Source organism: Mirounga angustirostris, unplaced genomic scaffold (genome assembly GCF_029215605.1).
Source record: "Mirounga angustirostris isolate CCGP_5_RB_7025 unplaced genomic scaffold, mMirAng1.0.hap1 SCAF_13, whole genome shotgun sequence".
NCBI lineage: Eukaryota > Metazoa > Chordata > Mammalia > Carnivora > Phocidae > Mirounga > Mirounga angustirostris.
In genome coordinates, this window is record NW_026991721.1 from 38,206,250 (window position 1) to 38,222,950 (window position 16,701).

The 16,701-nt window shown below is 55.4% G+C and overlaps 1 protein-coding gene across 1 annotated transcript in view; it reads left to right on the plus strand.

Annotated features, from left to right (window-relative positions):
* The window catches only part of PTPN5 (protein tyrosine phosphatase non-receptor type 5), a 37,037-nt gene that overhangs the window by 18,739 nt on the left and 1,597 nt on the right, over nt 1–16,701 (plus strand). The window contains exons 3-11 of the mRNA XM_045892653.1: nt 4,818–5,011; nt 5,563–5,670; nt 5,910–5,987; nt 6,467–6,708; nt 7,876–8,065; nt 10,600–10,684; nt 14,435–14,514; nt 14,699–14,836; nt 15,310–15,420. Coding sequence (XP_045748609.1) covers nt 4,818–5,011; nt 5,563–5,670; nt 5,910–5,987; nt 6,467–6,708; nt 7,876–8,065; nt 10,600–10,684; nt 14,435–14,514; nt 14,699–14,836; nt 15,310–15,420 — 1,226 coding nt within the window. The remainder of the gene's footprint in view (nt 1–4,817; nt 5,012–5,562; nt 5,671–5,909; nt 5,988–6,466; nt 6,709–7,875; nt 8,066–10,599; nt 10,685–14,434; nt 14,515–14,698; nt 14,837–15,309; nt 15,421–16,701) is intronic.

Genomic DNA, 16,701 nt, shown 5'->3' on the forward strand with positions numbered 1-16,701 from the left:
TGTGCCGTGGGTTAGGGCCCCCATGAGGATGCGGGCATGGCTGGGAGGTCACTCCTGGCTATGTTTGGGAAAGGAGAAAAAGCTGAATGGGACAGAAGCTCCTTCATCATGTAAACAGGAACAGGCTGAGCCAGCCTTCTGCTCCAGTTCCGGTGGGCTGGCAGCCCGCGCGCTCTGAGGATGAGTCACTGACAGGAGCCGCCACGGTTCCAGAGCTTGGGTGGCGCCAACCCCAGGGCACACAGTAGCTGCAGAGTTTAATGGTGGGATTCAGGCGCTAGGTGACAGGAGAGGGATCACAGTGCTTCCACATGCCCCAGGTGAAATCTGAAGGCTATTTGCTTGCAGGCCTTACCCAGGGTCCCTAGAGCTTTGGCCCAGGATACCGAGCGCCTGCCTTCCAGGGCTTCTTCCCACCATGCTGTGTAGCCTTTGAGGAGCCATTAACCCCGGGGATCGGGGGGTCAGGCACAAATGCACCACCCCCACCCCCACCCCCTGCAGCTGGGTAGTGTTCAGGATTCCCCCAGACCCAGAGACTTCCTCCCTCCCTCCCTCCCAGGCTCTCACCACCTCCCTCCTTTGCTGCAGTGAGCCCTCCTGATAAGCAATATGGCAAAATGGAAAGATCACTCTGTGTCCGGAAGCCTTGGGTTGGAATCCCAGGTCTTCGCTTACTTGGGCAAGCCATTCGACCTCTCAGCCTCCATTTGCGCGCCTGGAAAATCCCCTTCACCCTGCGCAAGAGGCAAGCCCAGGAGGAGCCCTGCATTACATGGTCGTCAGCAAGCTGCCTCTGAGTCAGGGTTTCATGCGTGGCAAAGCAGCTTCCTCGCTGTGAACTATTGAAAAACCAGCCTTTGACACAAGCAGCCGCCTCTCACCGACAAAACGACAAAACGGGGCTGATGATGCTAATGTCTACCTCACAGGGCTGCCGAGGGAAACAAACGCAAGTGCGTGAGCAGAAGCACTTTGGGAAGTGCGCAGACCCTGCCCGGGGAGGTGGCGGGACCACTCCCACAACAAGATAGCCTGTGGCAGCGTGGGCAGGGCAAGGATGGGAGCTGACATAATCTCAAGTAGCCGGACCGGAAGCCAAAAGGACAAATGGGGCCATGATGGTGGTGGTGCCTGCAGGTGGAGACTGTTTCGTTCACTGTTGTGTCCCCAGAGCCTGGCCCAGGGCTCGGCAAAGTGTATGGTTGGTGCTCAATCAGTGTGTGTTGGACTCGTGCCTGAATGAACAGAGAGGAAAAGAGAGACCACAGGGCACCTGGCAGTCCTGAGAGCCAGATGAATCCAACTGATGGGTATTCACTGAGCACCTGGGAGATGCTTACCTTTCAGAGCAGGGTTTACTGAGAAATTGTTCTGAGCAGAACGCAGACATTTAATTCAGGAAGATATGTTTTCAAAAACACAGTATATTCTGCATGTCATGTTGGAGGGGATCCACAGACGTCAAGTTAAGCACCTGTGATCTCGGGGGTGGGGAGCAGAGGTGTGTGATAGAAAGCAGTGGAAGTAGGGGAGCTGGAGACCAGGCTTGGGAACCGTCTCTCTTTTCGTCTCTGTTCATTCAGGCACGAGTCCAACACACACTGATTGAGCACCGACTGTATACTTTGCCGAGCCCTGGGCCAGGCTGTGGGAACACAACAGTGAACAATGAAAAAAAAACCACCTCTCGTTTCCCCCTCCTCCAAAGAACTGTTAACATCTGGCCTCTGTTCTTCCCATTTACCATGTCCAACATTTATTGAGCACTTACTGTATGCCAGGAGTTGGCCATGCCGCACACTTCACAAGCAGTACCTCACATTAACTTCTCATCTTACGATGGGCATTTACCACCTTTTTATACGCACGTTTATACTCTCCTAATTTTTAAGGCCAAGGAGATTATACTCTTTTGTCACCTTGCCTTTCTCTATACCATCGAAAATTTCCTCCATGATATTAAATATTCATTTACAGAGTCCTTTATAATAGCAGCATGATGTTTTATTGCAGGCAGGTCCCACGCTCCTCAGACTGGGGTGCATGTACCCCTGAGGGCAAAGCCACAGAATAAATTGTAGCACATTTTCCTGAAGGAGAAATTTGACTTGAAGCTTTGGCAGGGGAAAAAGCCCATTATTTTAATATCAAAACAAGTACAGATACACCATAGCATAGAACCCAGAGCACCCATGAATTAAAAAAAAAAAAAAAAAGCAGCAAGGTCCAAAATCATGTGAGCTTGCTGTTATTCTCCTAAAGACCCACGTCCTCTCTTCTGTGAGGATGGCAGAAACATCTGAGAGGCACCAAGTTCTAGTTCAAGCCCCTCTTTTTACAGAGAAGGAAACTGAGACCCAGGGAGAAGGAGGGATTGCCCAAGGTCCACAGTGTGTGCATTGCAGAGCCAAGCCAGGTGACCTCCGGGCCCCAGACCCCTCCCACCCTTCCAAATTTGGCATCACCCTTTGACTGCTTTTTCTGAGGGCGTGGGTGGAGACCTTGCCACTTGAGCAATCAAGCCTCTGTGTCTCCATCGTGGAAACTTCTGGCTTCCTGCAGGATCCATCCTTAGCAGCAGCTTTTTCTTTTTCACCTTGCTGGCCAGGATCTGAGCTGGGTGCTCATATAGGTAACGGGGCCCTACATAGGCAAAAGTGGATAACCTTAAAAAGTGACTCCCCCAGCACTTGGATTTTCCACTGAATGCAGTGGATTATGGGCATGTATCCACTGGTCTGTCTTTCCTATGAGGCTGGGAGCCTTCTGGAGGCAGGAATTCTGTGCTAACATTATTGACATTTATTGAGCACCTACTAGATGCCAGGTGCCATGTTGAGTGTTTCATTTATAGTATTTACAGTCTTCGTCATGGCTTTTCAAGGAATGTATGATCATCCCCAGTTACCTGGTAAGAAAACTGAGTGACTAGTTAACACTGGCCTACCATCATGCACTCATTTGGTGTAAATATTTATCACAGACGTACATGTCAGGACTTTGCTAGATGCTGTGGACAGTCATGATGAACAAAATGGACTCCACTCCTGCCCTCATGGAAATTACAGACAAGTAGGAGAGGTGATATTCAAGAAATAATTTTACAAACCACAGCCAGAGCCCATCTGTCTGCCTCGGTTTGAACCCGCCTCGATGACTTCTTAGCTAACTGACCAGGGGAGAGTCTTGTATCCTCCCTGTACCTCATCTTCCTCTTCTATAAAATGACAATAATTGTCGTACTGACTTCATAGGAGTACTGTGCAGAGGGAAGACATTCACATGTATAAAGCACTCAGAGCGGGGCCTCCCACATTCCAGATGTATGGTTGCTGCTGGTGGTATGGAGAGGCAGGTGGTGCTAGGCGAATGTGACGGGAGGACCAACTTCAGGTGACATCTGATGTGAGTTCTATAAGGTGAAGAGGAGTTAACTTGGCAGAGTGGGGGGGGGTTGGGCAGGGGAGCAGGAGGTTGGAGGGTTCCAGGCAGAGGGAATAGCAGGTACAAAGCATGGGGGGCGGCGTGCAGAGCAAGTAGGTGAGCTCACCTGAGGAACTGCGAGGAGTGTGGCTGGATCACATTACGTGGAGAGCCACACCAGTCAGCATCTAGGAAGAAGAACCTGGGATACACATAGAGCTGTCACCAGGACCTGGGCCCATTGCACCGCACTGGTGATCCAGGCCGTGGGAGATGCTCAGTAAACGTTTGTCCAGTGGGCAAGCAAGCACGTGGACAAAAACCTGTTGGCCTCACGTGGCCTTGGCCACCCAACTAGGAAAGGAGTCCATTGTCCCATTTACGCAGTGCTGTGGGGACAGCCCCATCCCGCTGTCAAGCTGTTACACATCCATTTTGCTACCCCCTCTCTTCTTGGCAGTAGGGTCAACCATACGGGTTCTGATGGGGGACATCCAACACCGGGGACTCACCAAAGTGGATGCCGATAGAATCCCTACGGCCAGGGCCTTAGATCTAAGCCAGTGGTGTTCACACATTTTTACTCGTGGAACCCTGTGTTGACCTAATCTGAGAAGGAACTCAGGGTATGGAACGGGGACAAGCAGTTTCACACCTAGGACTCAGAGCTCTTGGTAACACCCAATGCACCTGAGAAAGCATCAGGGCTCCAGGAAGCAGTATGGGAACCAAGGGTCGAGCTGAACTTCTGTTTCCCAGGTGTGGAAACTGAAGCCCAGAGAGGGGGTGACTCTCCCACAGTCACACAACTAGGGACAGACCCAGAACTAGATCGAGACACTTGATACCAATTCTACTACACCAAGATTTCCCTCCACACCACCCTAGCCACCCCCACAGTGTGGCGCCTTGAGGCAGGGAAGGGGCACACGGCTGGGATCTTGTCCAGGGTCCAGCCTCCGGCCCCAGTCAAGGCACAGACCACAAGAGACAAAAATCTGGAAGGCAGGCGTGGGAAGGCTGTTCGGGGTCACGGCCTGGTTATGCCATGTCTCCCCCCACCCTTAATTGAGTTTGAGGTGGTTGTTTTTTGTTTCCTTAAGAAATGGAAAAGAATGAAACTGCGTAAACACCGCGATGTTAACTCCCTGAAAAACCTCCTGCCATTTTAACTCTGTTACTGGAGAAATAAAAGAGAAATAATTTGTCCACCCACACTTAGCTCTTTCTGACGAAGGTAGGTGAATATTGCTTTGCTAATCGAGGGTGACGGCTGGAAGTGGAGCCGCACTGACTGATCCCAGCCTGAGAAGAAGCCACAGCTACCCCAGAAGGAGCGGCCCGCCGCGGCTGCCGGGCCCGGGTCACCAGCGCGTGTCCGCCCTCCACAGGTGTCCCCCAGCCGGTAGTGATGGAGGCGCTGGACCAGGCCGAAGGGCTCGTGGACGCGCCGAGAGAGATGCCACCGCCCCCACCGCCTCCGCCGCCCTCAGAGCCTGCTCAGGAGCCGCCACCTCGCGGCGCCGGGAGCCACTCCCTCACTGTCAGGAACAGCCTGTGCCTGCTGGCTGCCTCCCAGTTCCTGGTAAGGTGATCTCAGGCCTGCCAAGGGTCTGCAGGGAGGGCAGGTGCAGGGACGGCCCGCCACGCCCCCGCCAAGGTGGCCACCCGGGGATCGTGGGGGATGAGGGGCCTTCCCGGTGCCCCTCGGTGCCTCGAAGCTCTGGGGCCAGTGTGCGGAGGAGGCTGGAGTTCTCAGCTACAGAGCTAAGACCCTCACAGCCTGGCCTTCCCTAACGCGAGGAGCAGGAACTTAGGCCTCCCCAGCAGCCAGGCCTGCGGGGGCCTCTCTGAGGACTTCCCGTCTATGGAGATACCTCGGGGGAAACTTTTCCTTTTATGTATGTACCTGGTGGGGGAGGGGAGGTCCCCCCTGGGAAGGGCTTCATCTTGGCTCCCTCCAGTCAGCCTTTCTGCAGGGACAGTCCTGAGGCCTTCGTGCACACGGTACCTGGGCTCTTCCCTCAGCTGTGCAGTCTGGGGGGCTAGGCTGAGGCTGCAGGTGAGCTCTGCAGGGGGAACGGGGGCAAGGAGCCCAGGCTCCAATCTCAGTCCGCTCCCCCCTGGCTGCCCCAGCTTGCCTGCGGGGTGCTCTGGCTCAGCGGTTATGGGCCCGTCTGGTCACAGAATGCCACAGACCTCATCTCCTCCTTGCTCACGCTCCTGGAACAGCTGGGACCCATGGTGAGTAAACTCCAGGGAGCTTCCAGGTAGGACGGAGCTACTGGGGGCCTCCAATGTCACCAACCCCTGGATGGGGCTTCTCTGAGTTCAGAAGATGCTTCCACACCCTTGAAACCCTTCTCCCTGCTCCCCACCCACTCCTGCTCGGCGGCTTTCAGAGCCTCAGTTTTGTCACCGTAGGAATGGATGAGAACTGCGTCCCCAGCACCCCCCTGACTTGTTTGTCTCATGTTCCCCAGGCCTGGCTGGGTGTTGGGACCTGGGAAGTCCCCAGTCTGCTGCTGGTCACTCTGTCTGTGATCCTCATTACCACCGTGGTAAGGTGCCTCCTGACCTGACCTCAGTGCTCCCCTCCTCTGACCCTGAGGCCCAGTCCCCACCAGCTCCCATTTGCTCTCCAAGCTAGTTGTTTCAGGTAGGGGCAAGGACAGGGTGTCTATCTCCTTCCACCAGTGTGCCCAGCCTGGGATGAGGGGCACCTTCTTGAAAATGGGTTTGCAGTGTTCTAGGCTAAGGGAAGGACTAAGGCCCGAGAAGACTAGGGTAGGAGCCCCACACCCCACCAAGAAGACCTCAGTCCACAAGAAACTGCGGGTTGCCAGGGGAGGGGGCAGGGGGTAAGGTGGGGGCTGGAACCTCCCATCTAGGTGAAGGATAGTGCCATGCAGACCGCTCCCAGGAGGGCAGGGCTGTTTTAGACTCACTGAGGGCAGGGGGCTCAATCTCATGGATACCCTGTTACTCGGGGGCTAGCCAACATGGTCCCAGGTCCATGATACTGTATCTTCCCAACTAGGCGTGGCACCTCCTGAGGACTCCTCCAGAGCCACACACCGCAGTGCCCCCTGAGGATAGGCGCCAGTCAGTGAGCCGCCAGCCCTCCTTCACCTACTCAGAGTGGATGGAAGATAAGGTCGAGGATGACTTCCTGGACCTGGACCCCGTCCCTGAGACTCCTGTGTTTGACTGCGTGATGGACATCAAGCCTGAGGCTGACCCTGCCTCACTGACTGTCAAGTCCATGGGTCTACAGGAAAGGTGGGAAGGGCGGAGGAGGGGTGGGCTGCGTGGGCTCTTGAGCTCTCAGCTCCCCGCCAGAAGGGCAGGTGCCTGACTCTGACTCCAGTGGCCAGGACAGAGCCAGCCTCGTGGTTTAGCCAGTGTAGACACATGCTCCCCAGGTCTGATTCACATAGATCACAAAGCCCCAAGGTAAATACTGTGGCTGCGCACGAGCACACGGCATACCTGTGTGCACACCCACACAAAAACTCCTGTACTCAAGTAAGTTTGGGTAGGTTCCTTTATTACAGGACTTGTCAGGGCCTTTAACATGCTTGTGTTCATTGTAAATCAGCAAGGGGGTAGCATGTGGCATTCCTCAAAGTCTGTTGACCCCAGAACCCTGCTTTTATAGAGTGTCCCATAGGGTTCCCGAGAGCATACTTTGGGAGGTGTCAGCACCTTCTTTTCAGAGCCCCGTTGGGTAAGCCAGATCACACCAGGTTTGCGTTATCTACACAATGTTGTGGAAGAAGCACTAAATGAGGAGTCAGAAAACCTAGCTTTTCGTCCCAGCTCTGCCGTCGCCTTACTGTGTGAGCTTGGGCAATTCTTGTCCTCTCTCTGGGACTCAGTTTCCCTTTCTATATAATGAGGGCTTTTCAACTGTCCTGTGCCTTAGACACTGAATATGGTAGAACTTGTCTAGTGCAGACATCTTTGCAGTTGCTGTGCTGCCCGGGACTCCCTCTTCCCCTGATAGCTGAGGGACCTGGCCTCTCCTGGGTGAGATGTCCGTGACTCCTTGGCAGCCTCACCCAGGACTCGTGGGGCCAAGGCCATGATGCACAGGGTAGAGCCCTGCTTCTCTGCTGTAGGCAGGTGCCCTGTCTCATGACTTCCTGGGGCCACAGGGCTGGGAACTGCCTCCAGCAGTGGCAGAGGAGAGTCCAGGGAGGGCTGTGTTGAGATTGCCTTGGATGGAACCTCTGGAACTGGGGCCCCAAGCCTCCCTCAGTTAGCGACTCTGCGGCAGGAGACAGGGAGTCAGGCCTCAGCCTCGGGGCTGAGCCTCATGCTCCTCACGCAGGGGTGCTGTCCCCCCTCCCACTCCTCTCCTGGGTGCCACCCTGCTCCCACTCTGGATCTCTCCTGCCTCATCTTCCCACCTCTGAGACGCGCTCCCTTTCCCGGTCCTTCCAGGAGGGGCTCCAACGTCTCCCTGACCCTGGACATGTGCACGCCAGGCTGCAGTGAGGAGGGCTTTGGCTATCTCATGTCCCCACGTGAGGAGTCAGCCCGTGAGTACCTGCTCAGCGCCTCCCAGGTCCTGCAGGCCGAGGAGCTTCACGAGAAGGCCCTGGACCCCTTCCTGCTGCAGGCAGAATTCTTTGTGAGTCCCCCTGAGTCAGCCGCCCACAGCGGGCAGACCCTTCGGCTCATATCAGTCACGCACCCAGCCAGGCAGTGGTGCGGGGTGCCCAGAACCCGGCACCTCATAGACTGATGTCATTTCCTTATCCGCTCTCCCGCCGTCCTGGGCAAGCTGCTTCCCCTCTGAGCCTCAGTTTCCTCATCTGGAAAGTGGGGATAAAAATCATTGGAATGTTGCAAGGACTAAGGAGATGGCTGACGTGTGCAGAGCACTCAGTGCGGTGACTGGTGGCCAGTGGCATCCCCAAGTCCTTACTGCCCAGTACTGTGCTTTGAAAGTGATGGAAAGCCTTCCTTCTGACTCTCCTGCTTTCCTCCCCTCCTCCTGCCCCACATCTCTGAGCACTGTTCATCCTCTGACAACTCTCCAGTCACTTCCCCACCCCAGACCCCTGCAAGAGCCTCCAGCTGCCTCCTGTTGGACTCTGAGGGACCCAATAAGTGACCTCTCTGCTTTGCCTGCCTGAGCACTCAGCCAGTCGTTAGCTAAGATGTAGGAGGGGACAATATCACCTTTATTTTTGATGATGAAAGCTAAGCTTGAAATGAGGCTTAGGTGTGTAGCAATAGCGAGCTTCCTGATACCAGGAATTAAGTTTTCTACCCACCCCAGGAGGTGCACCCCTATATTTCTTTCTCTGCAGGAGGGTCCCCAAAAGAGGAGGAAGGAAGGGGCTTGGGCCCAAAAGTGTGTTCCTCACTCGAACTCAGCCATCTGGTAACTCGCCCACCAGTGTGGGCAGGAATGGGCAAGAGGCCATGAGTATTTGGGGAGAGTCTCTCCTGGGAGAAGCCAGGGGGATGGGGCAGCCATGTGCTTCCCTCAACTTCCCTTGCCCAGGCCACCTTGCCTCCTACCTGGACCTGATGGCTATTTCTTCTAAGAAAACCTCTGCCGGGCGCCTGGGTGGCTCAGTTGGTTAAGCGACTGCCTTTGGCTCAGGTCATGATCCTGGAGTCCCGGGATCGGGTCCCGCATCGGGCTCCCTGCTTGGCGGGGAGTCTGCTTCTCCCTCTGACCCTCCCCCTTCTCATGTGCTCTCTCTCATTCTCGCTCTCTCAAATAAATAAATAAATAAATAAAATCTTTAAAAAGAAAAAAAGAAAACCTCTGCCACCCTCCGACCCACTGCTCCACATTCTCCAGGGCTGGGCATGGCCTGTCCTAACCCGAGTTGGGCCAGCCCCCCACCCCTACAGGAACTGTCCACTTCAAACTGGACCACCACCCCAGGCCTTCCTCTTCCCGTGCCTCCACTCACATCATCCCCCCACTGGATGCTTCCAGAAAGCCTTCCTCTGCCACCCCAGCCTCAGCTTTGCTGTGTGGTCCCATCACCCTCACCTCCCCTTGAAGAAAGGGCTTGCATCCTGTTTGGTGTTTCCTGTTCAGTAGATCATTGTTGATTTTGCCCAGAGACAGAGGAACACAGCCTTTACCCTCACTCCATGGGCACTTTGGTACATCTCGGTTTTGCGGAGGGAGGTTCTGGATTCTCATGATAACCCCAGAAATTGAGTGTAGTGACTCTTGAAGCCCATTCTTACTATGTCCTGAAACCGTGGACACCGTGCACCTGTCTGTAGTCAGGCACTGAGCAGTGTGGACAGGTGGCGGGGGGAGCGAAGGAGCCAGAGGCACTGGGGAGTCACCCCAAGAACAGTGGGGAGGGGGTAAGGGGGGATCTTAAAGGCCGGGAACTGTTTGGACAGATGGAGAAGGGTGGGACCAGTGCTCCCGACCCACAGAAGGTCAGAAGGAATGCTGGGAGCTCAGACTTGGAGGCAGGAGGGCGAGGGGCACAGTCACAGCAGGGAAGAGACTGGCCTGTAATTGGAGAGCGGGTCCCCGAGAACAGCCCTGGGGAAAACAAAGACCAGATCCCAGGCCACCTCGCATGCCAGGCAGAGGACTTTGGACCTGGGGCTTTTGACACAGAGCGTGACTGGGAGGCACAAACACATCCCTGGGGACTCAGAAGGAGGCTTCTTTCCTGCTGGAGCATTGGGGAAGGCTTCTTGGAGGAGGCGGCATTTAAGGTGGAGGACAGAGGAACGGGGTGGATGTTCCCACAAAGCGAGCAGCACAAGCCGAGCTCCTGGAGGTGGGAATGCCCAGGGCAGGAACTCGGATCAGCAAAGCCACTCGGGTTGGCCACGGCGCCGGGAGTGTGATAGAAGGCAGTGATGGGCCGGGTCACTTTTTCTCTTGTTCCTCGTTCACCAACCATTTACTGAGCATCTACTAAGTGCCAGGCTGGCCCCGGATCAAGAATCGTAATAACAGTTATTATACACTCACTATGTGCCAGGCACTGTCCTAAGTGTTTTTTGTGTGCACTGACTCGTTTACTAGTAAGTGTTCACTGAAGGAATGTATGCACCCCAGCAAACATGGACGGGACTAGAAGTTCGGGGCCCACCAGTGCCAGAGTCAGACGTCTGTGAGAGGCAGCCCACATCTGCTAACACCCCCATGTCCTCCTCTTGCAGGAAATCCCCATGAACTTTGTGGATCCGAAGGAGTATGACATCCCTGGGCTGGTGCGGAAGAACCGGTACAAAACCATCCTTCCCAGTGAGTACTCACTGCCCCAGGGGGTGGGGACACGCTCACCCTCGCCTCGGTGCTCCTTGCCCTGAGGAAGACCTCAACCCCAGAGCTAGGCCTCCAGGGTCATGAGGAGAAGAGAAAGAGGGCTGTGGGTACCCGGTGAAGGGAAAGGACCGCCCCCCCCCCCCCCCCCGCCTTGTGAGGGCAGGGGTGAGTTCATTCCTTCACCCTTGCCCTGGCTATGCTTGGCTCTGGAAACTCCAAGAGAAAGAATGAGGGTAATAGCAGCTGCTAGACAGGAGTTTAAAGGCCTCTTTATCTCTTCGGAGATAGAGATAAGAGGGGAAGATTTTAAAGAGGGGGGAAATAAGGCTTAGAGAGGTTAAGTGGCTCATCCACAATCACACAGCTAGAAAGCTCAGAACTGAGTTCAGTCTGAGTTTCACTCTTTGACCCCGGAATCGGGCTGTTTTGTCTACCTTGAGTCGAGTTTGGTCAGACTGAGTCCTCTAACAGGAAGAACCACCCCCACAAGGAAATGAGCTCCCCGTCAGATGGTGAGCTTCCCGTCAGTCGGGGTGTTCAAGTGAAGCTGCATGATCAATCCCCTGACAGATCTGAGAGGGGTTTTCCTCCTTCGAGGGCAGTTAGACCAGGTGCCCTAATGTTCCTCTTTCAGCCCTGGGGTGTCATTTTCAGATAGCTTTCATCAAGCCCCTGTCTGCCGATCACCCCTGCCAAGGTCTGGCCCCAGGCTGGCTTAAGGGGTGACTTGTTGAAAGTGAATCCCCACCAACCTACTCCACTCAGTTTGTGGAGTAACGAGGCTTTGAAAAAGCAGTTGGGCCATCAGCATCTCCAACAACATGTAAGATGTCAGGACTTATTTTTAACTTTTAAAATATCGACTTGTGGTTGCTATGGTTACACCATCTCTAGGTAGTTCCGGTTAAACAAAGCACCATTTAAGGCCAGGATGCATTATTCAGGGCTGCTCACCTCTTTCCTCATCTTGTCACCCTCCAACCAACCAGCCCCCTGTGGCGGGAGGGGCTCAGGTCCCCCAGAACCTAGGGCTTTGCTGCTCGCTCAGAATGGTCCCTGGGGGAGGGTGGGAGCCAGGCCACCACTCCTCCTGGTCCCCACTGGATTGCTGAGAGATCTTGAGCCACTTCAGCCATGCTCTGAGCCTCCAGGCCCTGGAGCCCCACAGAACATCCTCCGTGGCCCCAAGAATTGACCCTGTGCCTCAGAGACTGGGACCTCTGTGTGGGACAGAGGACGTGTCAGATGTGACAGAGGCCTGCCAGATCCAGGACACCCTGAAGCTTGTTCTCTCATTCATTTGGCACACATCGGCTGAACCTCCGCCCCAGGGACTGGGGATTGAGGCATGAATGAGAGACGGAGTTCACAGTCTAATGGAAGAATCAGACCCATGGGCAGTTACAGGACAGAATGACCAGTAACCCAGCTGGCAGCACTGAAGACAAGATATGGGGGAGCAATTTCTGTCCATTTGCCACTGTGCCCCAAGTACCAAAATAGGGCCTGGCACATAGTAGACATTCTGCTCCTATTTGAATGAGGGAGGGAGGGAAGGAGGGAGGGAGGGAGGGAGGGGGGGAGGGAGGGAGGGAGGGAGGAAGGAAGGAAGGAAGGAAGGAAGGAAGGAAGGAAGGAAGGAAGGAAGGAAGGAAGGAAGGAAGGAAGGAAGGAAGGAAGGAAGGAAGGAAGGAAGGAATGTCTCTTAGATCAGCTCTCCCTCTCCATCCTCACTGCCATATGACTTTTGGGGGGTCAGGGCATCTATATTGCCCAGTTCCAGGAGCAGATTGGCATAGACTGCATTGACATAAGGCCCCTGGAGTTGTGCCAGGCAGTAATCTCCTGACGGGTCTCCTGAGTCCTGTACTCTCCCTTCCTCTCCTTCATCTACCATTATCACAGAAATGGTGCAAAACAGAAATCCATTTGTGTCCTTCTCCTCCTTAAACACTGTCACTGTCACCCTTGTAATCCTCGGGTTTCGATAAGCATGGTTTATAAGACCCTCTGACAGTTGGTTCCTCTGCAGCTCATGGCTCCATCCCCCACCCTGCCCTGTGCCCTGGAATCGGACAGAATGGTGTTCCCTGCTCCTATTCCTACTGGGCCTTCACACCCAGCCCGGTTGCTGTCAGACCACCCACTGCTTGCCTGCCTGCAGTACTTGGGGGCAGGGACCCGTCTTGTTTGTTGGGGAGTCCCTACGCTCAAGCACAGCACCAGGCACAGAGGCAGTACTCGGGGGTCACCGTGCCCACAGTGGTTCTTTAATGCCAAAGGCCCTGGTGTCTGGCCCGAGGGGGCTGTGCCCACTTCTGGCCCCTAATCTGGGCAGGCACCAGCAAGAAGCGAGCCGGCCCCTCAGCACTCCCTGCTCCTTTCTTCTGCCGGCCACCCAGCGTCCCCTGCCCTTCCCCTCCCTTCTCTGCTGCCTGGCCCCCAGATCAGCTGCCAGGACCTCAGGCCTTGGGGCTGGGCATGAAAGGGCTGGAGAGCAGAGGCTTGTGAGTGTCACCTGCTTTTCCTCCCCGGTTTGGGATCCTCTCTACCTGGGGACTTTCTAGGGAAGCTGGTAATAATGGCAGTCGTAACAGCTCTGTGCTACATGGTGTGTGCTGGGCTCAGTTACCGATCTCGAGTTACCATTCGCTCCTTTCACCTTTACAAGACGAGCAGGGCTAGGATGGAAGGGATGTCCCCAGGTCATAGACGCGGCACGGGGAAACTAAGCTGACATTGCCAGCAAGTCACAGCAAGTCACAGCGTCAGGACTCAAACCCAGCTCTCGGCTCCCCTGTCCTGCCTTGGAGAGCCCCAGCCTGGGTGTTGGAAGCGTCTTCCGTTCGGCCCTCCCTATTTGGGAGAGAAAGGGATAGGACAGGGAGCTGGTGACAGAGCCAGAGCAGGAGCCAGGGCCCGGGGCCCCCAGCCACCTCCCTGCCCACCGCGCGCAGCCTCGCCGTCTCCGTCCCAGCCTCTGCCCCGACAGAAGAGTCCATTCAGGGAGGCTCTAGCTGGAACGAAACAGATTCTACTCCAGCGAGAGGAGCAGGAGGCTGTTGAGACTCTGTAACTGCGGGACTGGACATGTGAATAGATTGGAAAAAAAGATAAAAAGTCGGCGTGCCCACTCCCTCTGCTGCTGGATCACAGGCGTGGAAGGCTCCACGCCCCCCATCCCTGTGCTCTCCCTCGGCTTTCTACCCCCAAATCCCAACAGCCCTTTGTATTTATACTTTACGGTTTACATCACACCTTCCCAGCTGTTTTTTTATTTATCTTCCCAACAACCCTAGGAAGTAGGCAGCTTTAGCCCCGGGTTACAGATAGGAAAATTGAGGCTTAGGAGGGCCGTGTGCTTTTCAAGCGGACCCAGCACGTCAGTGACCGTGCGCGTCCAAACGCTTGCTGCCCCTGCTGCCTGGGATGCGTGCCCTACGTCGTTCTTTTCTTGACTTAGCTCTGTCCTCTCCAGAACATGAGGCACGGGGAGCCCAGGGAAGCCTACGGAACGCAGGCAGGGGGCAGACACTGATGCTACGGAGGTGGAGAGCCAGGGCCACGGAGATGGGCCAGTGTTTTGCTAGTGGGCAGGGGAAGGAGGAACTTCAAGAATCCCAGAAGAAATGCGGGTGGCCTGCAGTGGGCCAGAGAAGATGGGTCCTGCCCTAGAGGGGTTGTCGCACCTGTCAAAATACCGGCCTCACCTGTCTCCCCCCACCCCAGACCCCCACAGCAGAGTGTGTCTGACCTCACCAGACCCTGACGACCCTCTGAGTTCCTACATCAATGCCAACTACATCCGGGTACGTAGCCCCATCCAAGTGACCTCTCCCTGAGAGGGAGGCCCGAGCCCACAGGATCCGTCCTCCCGCTTGTCCCTAAGCCAGCGTGGCTCCCGCCAGCACCCCCGGGAAGGGCCTGAGTGTGGGGACTGGGCCCAGAGAACACGGTGTCCGACCCTGACAGCCTGGGCTTGGCTGGCCGCAGGGCTATGGTGGGGAGGAGAAGGTGTACATCGCCACTCAGGGACCCATCGTCAGCACAGTCGGTGACTTCTGGCGCATGGTGTGGCAAGAGCACACGCCCATCATCGTCATGATCACCAACATCGAGGAGATGAACGAGGTAGGCACCCCTGTGCTGTTCCCAGGTGTCTGCTGCTTTGTGCCCTTTGCTGAGCATCTGCTTCCATATTAGTCCTGACAACAGTCTTGAGAGGTTAGGAGCCTGCGGCCAAGGAGGGGAAATGGGAGGCTAAGCAGGGTTAGGTCATCTGCTCAGGGCCACAGAGATGGGTCGACCTCCGGAAACACGCTGCTCTGCCCCCACCCCCAGCCAGGGCTAGCTCTGGTGGCTCTTGTGCTCATGCCAGGCCAGCCCAGTTAATCGAATCCCCAGAAGAGTCCTTCGAAGTAGGTATTACTTCCATTTTCCAGATGAGGGACCTGAGGCTCAAAAGGGGCATTTGAACCCAGTGCTCTCTGATTGCAAACCTGTTGCCCTTTTGTATCTTGCCCCGCTGGCCCTGGTGGGGCACTAGGGAGACTGGGTGTGGGGGGGCACTGGGAGTGTATGCAGCCTGCTCTGGGCCCCTGCAGAAATGCACTGAGTACTGGCCGGAGAAGCAGGTGATGTACGACGGTGTGGAGATCATCGTGCAGAAAGTCATTCATACTGAGGATTACCGGCTGCGACTCATCTCCCTCAGGGTGAGGCCAGGGGCTGGGCTGGGCTGGGAGGATGAGGGACAGGGTCATGACTGGGGATGCCACAGATCACAGGGTCCAAGAGTTCACTGTAGCTGAAATCCAGGCCCGTGCCTTCTCAGGATATACCGATAAGCAGGGATGAGGGAGGGGTGAAAAGACTTGAGGGCCAGAGGCAGGATGAAACCTCAGTTGCATTTAATACTCTTAGATTCTCTGTCTACACTGTCATTCTGAATGCCTTCCAACTCTGCTTAAGATACACTCAAGTCCAGGACTGCCTGGATAAGGGATCTCCAGCAGCCTCCAGCACTGTCCTTAAAACGGAAGGTCCGTTGGTAACGTTGAGGTCCTGTAGTATGCAATCCGTCCACCAGAGGGCAGGCACTCCTTGCTGCATTTGGGTTTCACAGGGAAGTGATGCTTAACAAAACATCCCAGAAGAAGGGGGGAAGGTATCCTCCCACCCTGAAGTTGTGCTTCTTCCAGGCTCAGCATAATAGAGGAGGTTGTTCCTTTGGAGTCAGGAGGATTAATGGGTTCTGTTTTTGAGAAATAAGACCCATGTTACGGGAAGGTAGAGCCCAGTGTAATAACCCCACAGGTTGGAAGAGGTGAGCCAGGCACCAGGAAGCTGTGCTCTATCCAGAAACAGTCTGAAGTCTACTGACACTGGCAGCTTCGGGGTCAAACTCAAGGCCTGAGACTTGTCCCCTCTGAGCTGCCCTCTCCCACTGGAGAAGGTAGAAGGTGGGGTGTCAAAGCACTCAGCCCCAGAAGGGCAGTGGCCACATGAGCAGCTCTGAGATCTAGGCCTTGCTGGGGGCATGAGAGGGCCAGGAGGTGGGGGCAGAGGCTCTGGTAGCCGTCACAGCCAGATAACCTAGGGGCTCAAGGAACCAGCTTCCTGCTTCCCTGGAAGGAGGCTGAAGTGAGGTGAGGGCTGCCTCATTGTCTCAGTGCCATGGGACAACTTGTCCCTGAGTCTTCACAAGCGCCTGCCCTAAGCCTCATTCTGGGTTGGGTACTGGGAACACAGAGCTGTCCAAAGCCTGGACTCTCTCCTAAAGGAGCACCCATAGATGGTAAGTACCAAGCTAGAGATAGGCAAGAAGACAGAAGACGGACACTCTGTTAGGGTGCTCAAGAAGGGCTTCCTGGAAGTGGTGGTGCTGACTGGGGTTTTGCGGGATGAGTAAGAGTTGACTGGGGGGCAAACAAGTGGGAAGAACATTCCAGGCAGAGGAAAAAAAGAAAGAAAGGCATGGAAGATAGAATAGCCGT